The sequence below is a fragment of the Elephantulus edwardii genome, unplaced genomic scaffold, assembly GCF_000299155.1.
Source record: "Elephantulus edwardii isolate Elephantulus edwardi_28Jun2011 unplaced genomic scaffold, EleEdw1.0 scaffold00214, whole genome shotgun sequence".
NCBI classification, from domain to species: domain Eukaryota; kingdom Metazoa; phylum Chordata; class Mammalia; order Macroscelidea; family Macroscelididae; genus Elephantulus; species Elephantulus edwardii.
In genome coordinates this window covers 4,449,462-4,459,817 of record NW_006399964.1, presented here as the reverse complement: position 1 = coordinate 4,459,817, position 10,356 = coordinate 4,449,462, and the positions used below count along the sequence as shown (strand labels likewise).

The 10,356-nt window shown below is 42.3% G+C and overlaps 1 protein-coding gene across 1 annotated transcript in view; it reads right to left on the bottom strand.

Moving 5' to 3' along the window:
- The window catches only part of PARP1 (poly (ADP-ribose) polymerase 1), a 52,898-nt gene that overhangs the window by 31,552 nt on the left and 10,990 nt on the right, over positions 1–10,356 (bottom strand). Inside the window, exons 3-4 of the mRNA XM_006897750.1 lie at positions 4,229–4,344; positions 953–1,167 (exon numbers count right to left, since the gene is read on the bottom strand). Coding sequence (XP_006897812.1) covers positions 953–1,167; positions 4,229–4,344 — 331 coding nt within the window. The remainder of the gene's footprint in view (positions 1–952; positions 1,168–4,228; positions 4,345–10,356) is intronic.

Sequence of the window (10,356 nt, the reverse complement as noted above, 5' to 3'; positions counted from 1 at the left end):
TATGTGATTAGGTATTATTGTCATCACAGGAGTCCAGAATGAAGGCTGAATACTGGAGTGGACTTGGGGGGGAGGGAGGGGCGCGGATTGTAAAACAATGAAAGAAGTTTTCTTTTACTTTTCAAAGAGAAGAGAGTGTGTGGGGGGAGCAGTGGGCAGGGTGAAAAGTGCAACAATGAATGAATAGAAATCCAAAGTCTCTAAATTTTCATTAAAATGAATAACAATACTAATTTTTTTATTTAAAAAAAGAAGAAGGCAGGACAGTGGTCTGGGCATTTACGGGGCTTGGGGAGAGTGGGATTCACTTGTTCCACCTGCTCCTGGAGTATGAGTACAGGCAAGAGGAACAGAGACCACCAAGAGATGATTTCTCATGGGGGGTGGGGGTGGGTTCTGGTTGGAGTCACGGGGGTGGGGGGTTTACTGGGTGGGGGTTCTCCATCAGCCTTGTTCCTCCTTGGCTGGGCAAGTAAGTAGTCAAGTTCTGCTCCTGTCACCTCCCCAAGTGTGATCTGGGTCCCCCTGGCTTTTCAGGGATAGCAGAAGCAAGCACAGGAGCTGCAGGGTGGGGAGTGATGATGGCAGAATTCACACTCCCCAGGAGGGTCAGCTTCTAGACACAGCCCTCTAGCACAGCCAGCACCTGGACATCAGGTTGCATGGAGATGCCAAAGTAGGATCTAGTGGCCGGGGGAGATCATCAATCAGCTGATGACAATGCGTGGATCCAATAGAAGAGCTACTTAGCTCTGTAAGTGATCAAGGGCCAGCAGGACAGATCACATGGTGCAGGGCTGATCATGTGCAGGCTTCTGTTCTTGGGCTATAGCCCTGCTCTGGGGACTGACTTAACATTTAACATCACGGCAGGGGGCTCTGGCAGCACAGTCCACAGGGAGCTGTGCTGCTGACCCACAGGCTTGTCCTCAAATCCTCAGTCACCACCTACCCTTCAACGTGGACCCCCGAAAACTGCTTCTCCAGGAGCTCTTTGTCCTCTGGACTGAGGAGGACGAAGCCTGCGATCTGGCTTGCACTGTACTCAGGCCGGAAGCCCAGCTTCTCCCGGTTCTCAATGAAGCAGCTTGGGTGGTACCATCGGTCAATCACGCCCATTTGTGGCTTCTCCGGGTCCAGCATCTTCTTGGACAGGCGCATCTGGCCCTGTAGGAAACCAACACATGACACCGAAAGGCAAAGAAATGTGGTGGGGATTAGAGGGGACCAGGAGGAAGCTCCTGGCAACCTGCAATCCAAACCATAAGGCCCTAGGATCAAACCGTAGCCTGGTCTGCCATTAAGGGGTGTGCAGAGGCTCTGCTCTCAAGTCATCAAGGATTATGTGTGACTGTCAAGTCTTGACATCTGCATCTGTAAGTGTCTAAGGTTTTAACTTTCAGATGTCTTTCCTAGCCAATCAGTAACTATTTTAGGCTGATGAAATGAAATATTAAGAAAAGAAAAAGAGGATTAGCCTACTACATTGCCATGGTGTTCAAGACAGTGTGGTACTGGTACAATGACAGATACATAGATCAATGCAATAGAAATGAGAATCCAAAAATCAGCCCATCTACCTATGGTCAATTGATTTTAGACAAGGAGATTAAACTACCTGCAGAAAACTTAAGGAAGATCCATACCTCACTCCATAAACAAAAACCAACTCAAAGTTATGGACCTATGACTAAAACCAAGGACTATAAACTTCATTAAAGAAAAGCTTGGAAGAACTCTAGAAGTCCTAATCCACAACATAAAGTCTTCTAAGCATCCTGAAAAATCTACAACTAGATGAATAGGACCTTCTAAGAATCAAATCCCTATGCACATTCAAAAACTTCTGCAACAGGATAGAAAGGGAAGCCACACACTGGGAAAAAATATTTGGTAATGACATGTCAGATAATGGACAGAATTTATAAAATACTCAAGCACCACAAGATAACAAATACATGAAGAAATGTTCAAAATCCTTAGGTCTAAAAGATGCAAATCAAAACAACTATGAGATATCATCTCACCCCATTAAGAATAGCAAACTTCAACAGAGCAGCAAACAACAAATGCTGGAGAGGTTGTGGAGAAATTGGAACCCTTATTTATTGTTGGTGGGAGTGTAAAATGGTACAACCACTATGGAAGGCTGTATGGTGCCTGTATGGTGTTGGACATAGAAATATCATTGGACCCAGCAATTCCACTACTGGGAGTATACCCTAAAGAAACTGTAACTGCCACCCAAGCAGATATATGCACACCCATGTTTATCACAGCTTTGTTCACAATAGCAAAGAGTTGGAAACAACCTAAGTGCCCATCAGCAAACAAATGGATAGAGAAGCTGTGATACATCCACACATGGAATACTATGCTGCATTGAAAAATAAGGAATCTATGCAATATTATACAAAATGGGTGACCCTGGAGGACATTATGCCGAGTGAAATATCTCAGTCACAAAAGGACAAATACTACATAGTGCCACTGTTGTAAAACGTGACTGATATTGGGGTTGGGGGGGAGACTGAGAAAAATGGGATAAATTATGTATGCTGCATTGAAACAGATGAGGGAGAGAATTTAAAAGACATATATGATTAGGTATTATTGTCATGATACGAGTCCAGAACAAAGGCTGCATAGTGGAGAGGACTTTGGGGGTAGGGATTGTATAAAAATTATTGAGAGGGCACCCAGCTGCACAACTGACAGTATACAGGATCCAGGCCAACATCACCCACAGTGAGCACCCAGTTACACTACAAGTGACACTATGCAGGTTCCTGGCTCATCACTCACCAGTTTCTACAAACCCAGCCTGCGTATCTACAGTCATGAGAGTCATTTCCCTGACAGGTCTGAGTCTCTGGGAGACCTTCTAGTGAAATCACTGAACCCAAGGGCCACAGAGGAGCTGGGGAAGTAAACAGAGAAGGAGCTGTTGATGCAAGAAACCAGGAAGCTATATGGCAGGTCAAGCATCTGGGATAATACTGGCTTGACACTTCTCTTAACTGGTCGGCTATTGATGTTAGGAGAACAAATTATAAAAACATCATCTTAAAAGGGTTCATTTCATCTGGCTGGCTAGTTATCTCTTGGCCTGGGCAAGCAAGGTGGGCAATGTCCCAAGGACATATTGGGGGTGGGGTCTGGATGAGCAAGGATAAGAACACTTGACTGGGTAAGCTGGAGCCCTTCAAACACCTTGACCTATCACAGAGTGAGCCCCATAAGAAACAACTTCTCATGGAAGTGATGCAGAACTCTCTGCACCCTCAAAAAGGACTTCTTTTCCACATAAGAATTAACAGATCCAGAAGGAGGACCCAGAGCTGTTTAGGCCTCTATTCCTGGGACAAGTCCAGCTGTGAGCACCAGGCCCCAAGCAGCCCACAGGAGAGCCAAGGACATGTCAAAACCTCTACCTCAAGACATGCCATCCCCACTCATGGCATTCCCCATCAAATAATTTAAAAAAAAAAAAACAAAAAAACAACACAGTAAGATACAAACAGAAACCAAAAAACAAAATAAAACCAATACACATAACCTATACTCAATTTCTGATGTGTAAAGACAAAAGAGAAATCTAGCAGGTCTTCCCTTTCTAAGACACCGACTAGCTTTCCCAATTTCCTATAAATGACTCTGAAAGCAGAAACCCTGAATCTCATACACGTAATGAGGATCCAAGAAGGGTGAGCAGGCTGTGCCCCACCGCCAACCTCCCTTTGTGTGGACAACTTTCCATTCACCTCGAGTGGCTGTCTTTCAGAAGTCAGCATCCTTGGAAGGACTGGTAAATCAAGTGCCTTAATGAACCAGGAAGAATGAGGAAGCTCTTATCAGGAACAAACACGCTCCATAAAATTAATCCTCTCATCAAACAATGCAGGAGAAGGATGAGCACTGGGTCAGCTACAGGTCAGTTCCGACTTGGGCACAGAACTGGGCACTCTGGTGGCCCAGCTTGGATGGGGGAGTGCTGCTAACCTACAGTTCTTTGCCAGTGAGTCCACCAGTGGCTCAAGGAGAAAGATGGGCAATCTCCCATGGATTTACAGGCTCACAAAACCCACTACACAGTCAGCTGGGAGTTGCTTTGACTCCACAGCAGTAATGGTTCTTTATTCTGGAACAGCACAGAACTAGCAACTCAAGTCCTAACATTTTGCTTTGACTTGAACCAGATGTGTCGCCTGGCCTCGCACTCACTCACCTTCTCGATCTTCTCCAGACAGCCCTTGCACGTGCTCCTGTTAGACTTTGCGTACTCAGCTGCGAAGTCACTCAGTGTCCTCATGGCCTGAGCCTCATTGCCAGCCTGGCTTTTATCTAAAGAATCAAACACAAAACCAATCTCTGAGTATAATTCCATGAGATCCCACCCACCCTTCTCAAATCCCCAGGATTCTACCACCTTGTGTTTCTGGCCAGTAGAATTTTTCTATTTCCTCTACCATCTGTTTACAACCACTAGGATTATAGTCTCCCGAAAACCGCATGTGCCCGATCAGATTTGAGGCAATGAGTAAGTAGTTGTGGTGTTGGGCACCATTGCGTTAACTACACAGGATGAGACGGTCTATCTTTCTCCCATGGATCTGAACCGTATGTCCCAGGGTTGGCAGTGCAACTCCTTACCACTAAGCCACCGAACCCCATGAGTCAGTGACTAGTCATGGCAGAAAAATGACACTTCATAAACAAGCTCTTCTGAGGCAACCCAGTGTAGGTGGCTGACCTCCCACTTCACTCTATTTTAACTGGCCTCCTTCCTCACTTTGGGAAGTACTTATTAAGTGCTCACTAGAAGTTTCAGATCACTGAGTGAGGCAAATACTAAACATGTCCAGTTGCCAACCAAATGGGCAGAGGTTTGAGTCCATCCCAAGATGGCTAGGACATCTGTTTGATGACTTACACCTGAAAAATCAAAGTGTCTGCAGCCCTGTGTTGACACACATGGGGTTGTCAGGAAGTAGAGCTGATACACAACAGGATGTGTCTTTTTTATAAGCTGCACACCCTACTAAAATCTATCACAATCTTCTAGCCTCCACTACACTTGTATTCCTCAAAATCAAATGTTACAGTATACTTAGGGGCACTTTATGAACACTCAGAAAAGGAGAGTTAAAGTGGTTCTATCATTTGAAAACTATGGTCAGTGTCACTAAACTGGGCACGTAAAAACTAAACGGTTGTATGCTTTGCTATGTATATTCTAAACAAAGAAATAGAATGAGAAAAAGTTGTATGCTCAAGTTAAAAGAATGAAAAAGTCTTACTGTAGAAATCAGACAGGCAAAAATTAAAGACATGGTAGAGGCGTTTCAAATCAGTGGAGAGGGAATCATTCAACAAGGACTTGACCGGCAATATGTTTAGAACAAAAGTCAGATTCTATGTAAAAATAAATTCCAAGGCTGAGTATGTCTCCCATTATGATCAGGGAGCTTGGTGGCTAGAGTGGTAAGGATCCGCCCTGTCAGCGCAAAGGCGCATAGAATCCATCAGCTGCTCCTCAGGAGAAAGATGGGCAAGATGCTACAGCGCAATTTATTTTCTCTGAAAACTTGCTAGCAAGTGACATATGAGTCAGTTCCTATCTGATGGTACACAACAAGATCAAGAATGAGACCAGTCTCTTCACTCATTACTCTGTATCAGAGGTGCTAGTGAAGCCATTAGGGAGCGCTGGTGGCCGAATATTCTGTAAGAAGCTGCAATGCAATCCCAAAGGCATCAAGTTTGAATCCACTAGCTACTTTGCGGAAGAAGGATGAGCTATCTTTTCCCTTTTGATTTACTGCCTCTGAAAACCGCTGCAGGAGTAAGGAGTCAGTTCTGGCTTCATGGCACACAAGAACAAAAACAACTACTTAAAATTGTGCAAAGATTGAGAGGATAAAAAGGGAACAACTCACTCAAGGTGAAAGAGGGGATATGCACACCCATATTTATTGCTGTTTTGTTTACAGTAACAAAGAGTTGGAAACAACCTAAGTGCCCATCAACAAACAATGGATAGAGAAGCTCTGGTATATTCACACAATGGAATACAATGCTGCATTGAAAAACAAGGAACTCATGCAATATTATTCAAAATGGGTGACCCTGGAGGACATTATGCTGAGTGAAGTATCTAAGTCACAAAAGGACAAATACTGCATGGTGCCACTGTTGTAAAACAGGACTGACATGGGGTTGAGGGGAAACTAAGAAAAGAGGATAAATAATGTACATGGCATTGAAACAGAGGCAGAAAACTGTATAAAAGGGCTATGTGATTAGGTAATGGCAAGAGTCCAGAATAAGAGCTGCATAGTAAAGTGTTTGTGGGGAGGGGAATGACAACTGTACAACAATGAAAGAACTTTTTTCCACTAAGAAAAACGCAAACTGGGTAGAGGTAGAGGGAAGCAGGGAGGGAAAGGTGCAGCAATGAATGATTGGGAATCCAAGTTCTTAAACTTTCATTAAAATCTCGAAAACAAACGTGGCAGGATGTAGCTGTTATGGCAAGCTCCATCTGAACTCTGTGGGGTTTCCGGAGAAAAGCGTGTTGCTGCTCTTAATCCGGCTTGATTTGCTTTTCCCGTCTACTGGACGAGGTTTCAAGAGGACTTGAGACTAATTGCAGATAATCAAGAGACCATGCCTTCTGCATCCTGTGACACGCTCCTGGATGATATAGAAGATATTGTGACGCAGGAAGATTCAAAGCCACAGGATAGGCATTTTGCCAGAAAGCACGTTGTTCCAAAGGTGCGAAAGCGAAATACCCAAAGTATTTGCAAGAGGAAAACAGTCCACCTAGTGATAGCACTATTCCAGGCATACAGAAAATTTGGATGCGAACATGGGGCTGTTCACATAATAATTCAGATGGAGAATATATGGCCAGACAGCTCGCTGCTTATGGATATAAAATTACAGGGAATAAAGCAGACAGAAAATAAAGCTAAGGGCCTTCAAAATGGGATTTTCATCTACTCTGAAATAGGGGAAGGAAATTGAGTCTCTAGCGAAGATCTGGAATGCTGCTTACTCTTGAGGGTGAGCACCCAGTGCTGAAAACGGGAGATTTGGGGCAAAATGAAATCTTTTCCAAGTTTATTCTTAGCATGTCATTTCAGTCTTTTCCACTAAATCGTATTTTGAATTAGCCAAGTTTACCAGTTTTAATGTGCATTCTATTGAACATATTGTGAGCACGAAGGGAGAATGATGAATGAACCAAACACACCAAACACGCTTCTGGGTTAATGCCTAATTACTGCTTTTTATCATGAGGGTATGTTACACAGAAGAAGTGGTACACACAAGACTCATTACACCTGTGTCTGTCTTTGCTCCACCCTGCCAGTGTTTTTAGTAACCATTTTGACTTTCATCTAGTGAAGGTTTCTGACTTTATTTAGTTAACTAGTTTTAACTAGTAATTTTAAAATGGACACATACTGCATTTTAGCTAAGATTTTGAAATCAAAAGAATTACCTGAACTCTGAAATTTGAGTAGAATTAAGAGTAGCAAGTCAAGGAAATACTCCCCCCCCCACCCCCCTTGGAGATATCTTTTCTCCCAGTGAAAACTTGATTGTTAGCTATTTTATAAAAATAAAGGAACTGTCTCCATGTGAGGAGGACCTTTTCCCTGATTTGAGTTTTGTGAGGATGATTAACTCTGAGGAAAGGGGAAAGGAAAAAAAGAAATTAACTATAAAGGTGGTCTGGAAAAAGTATTATTGTAAAATAAAATAAAACTTTAGAAAATCACTAAGATATGTAGAAGAAGTAGGAGACACTGAAAATGCTATAAAGACCACTAAAGATGAAATCAAATTATGGCAAAGAAGCTATAAGGGGAGCTTTGGAAGTTAATTTTTTATCCTGTTTGTACCAGCTTTTTATTTTGTGACAACTTAGGTAAAGTGTGAATCATATGTAAGCCATAAACATGGAGTTTTTTCTTTCTTTGAAAAAATTCATTGCTATTTTCAGTGATGCTGCTTTTGGTTTTCACAGATAAAGAATACAATAGTGAATTAAGATGTTTTATCTTTTGTTAAATATAAACAGTTATGTGAATATAGTCAGTGTTATTTTGTATTAATGCTGTAATAAATGAAGCATAGACATCTTTTCCTTGCCAAATGTACACAGAAAACACTGTGAAAACAATAAAACAAATTTTGCAAAAAAAAAAATCTCAATAAAAAAAGAAAGTTGAAAGAGGGAAGTGCAAATTCAAGCCTCGAGTCGCAACGCTGAGAGACTATGGCAAAAACCTGCATTCATAAGGAGGAATCAAAAGAAGATGGAAGGAATACACAGTCACTGTACCAAGAACGAATTGGTATATAACCAGTATCACGTGATAAAGATCCAACGGTGATGAGAGGAAAAGTTCAAGCTGCACTGAAAAAAAAAATAAGACCTCAGAATCCATGAGATTCAATTGATCCGCTTTTAAGGATGCAACCCTGCTCACCATACAGAAAATTTAGAAGGCAGTATGGTGCCTTCTCAAAAAGTTGGAAATAAAAATACCATTTGACCCAGCAATTCCACTACTGGGAATATACCCTAAAGAAACCAGAACTGCCACTGAAACAGATACATGCACACCTATGTTTATTTTGGCTTTGTTCACAAAAGCAAAGAGTTGTAAACAACCTAAGAGTACATCAAAAAACGAATGGACAGAAAAGCGCTGGTATATTCACACAATGGCTTTGAAAAACAAGGAACTCATGAAATATAGCACAAAATGGGTGATCCTGGAGCACATTATGTTGTTATGTGACTCATAGTGACCCTATGTACAACAGCCCTAAACTCTGCTCTGTCCTGTCTCACTGCCTCCCAACACAACCATCCCGATAACCCCAGTCACTGAATCAATCCACTTCATAGAAGGCCTTCCCCTCCTGCACTGTCCCTCCACCCTCCTAAGCATGTTGTCTCCCTCCAAGGATAGGTCCCTCCTCACAACATGTCCACACTATGTCAGATAAAGCCTCAGGATCCTCCAAGGAGCAGCCTGGTTTAACCTTCTCCAGAATGAATGTTTGTTTTCTTAGCAGTCCATGGTACATTCAATACTCTTCTCCAGGGCCACAGCTCAAAGGCATCAATTCTCCTTCTATCCTCCCTAGTCATTGTTCAACTCTGTGATGCATAACAAGTGATTGCAAAGACCATGGCCTGTATCAAACGCACCTTAGTCTCCAGAGTGGCACCAATGATCTTCAGTACTTTGGAGAGGGCTGTAACGGCAGACTTTCCCATCACAATACGTCTTTTAATTTCCTGGCTGCTGGTGTTAATAATGGAGGACATTATGCTCAGTGAAATATATCAGTCACAAAAAGACAAATACGGCATAATGCCCTGTTATAAAAGAGGACTGACATATAGGTTGGGGGGAGACTGAGAAAGATGGGATAAATAATGTATACTGCATTGAAACAAATGAGGGAGAGAACTGTTTAAAAGGGATATATGAATAGGTATCATTGCTATGACAGGAGTCCAGAGTGAAGGTAGCATACTTGAGTGGACTTGAATAATGAAAGAATTTTTTCTTTCACTTGTCAGAAAGAAAAGCGAATTGAAGGGGAGGGGGGCAGTGAGAAAAAAATGCAACAATGAATGAAAATCCAAAGTCTTTGTAAACTTTCATTAACATCAATTTAAAATAAAAAAAAATCAAGACATGTTGTATCAGGAAAGTCTGCTATCAAGAATCTTTCCTAAGTACCAAGGAGCAATGATGTCAGTTTAAAGACTAAGGTGCCCCAATCCAAGCCATAATTTTCCCAATCCTGCTATGCAGCTTAGAGCTGGACAATAAATAAGGATGACAGAAGAAAAAGCAAACTGTGTTGTTATAGAAGAATACTGGATAACTCATGGACTGACAAAGAATAAACAACTATATCCTGGAGAAGTTGCAGTCAGAGTGCTCCTTAGAGTCCATACTTTGGGCACATTGCTAGAAGAGGCTGTTTCCTGGAAAGGGACATCATGCTTGGAAAGGTCAGCGAAAGGGAGGAAGACCCTTAGTGAGATGGCCTGATATAGTAACTGTGGTAAAGGGTTCAAGCATGTGGAGGATAAAGATGGCACAAAAAAGGACAGGGTTCAGATCTGTTGTTCACAGGATAAGCTATGGGTGGTACTTGACTTGATGGCACCTAACAACAACACCACCACCAACACTATTTAAGGAACATCGACACACACACAAAATATTTGGTAAGTTTGGACCAGGAGGCGCTTGTCAGAACAGAGCAATGGTTCAAAATTGGGAAGGGTGTACACCAGGGATTTATCCT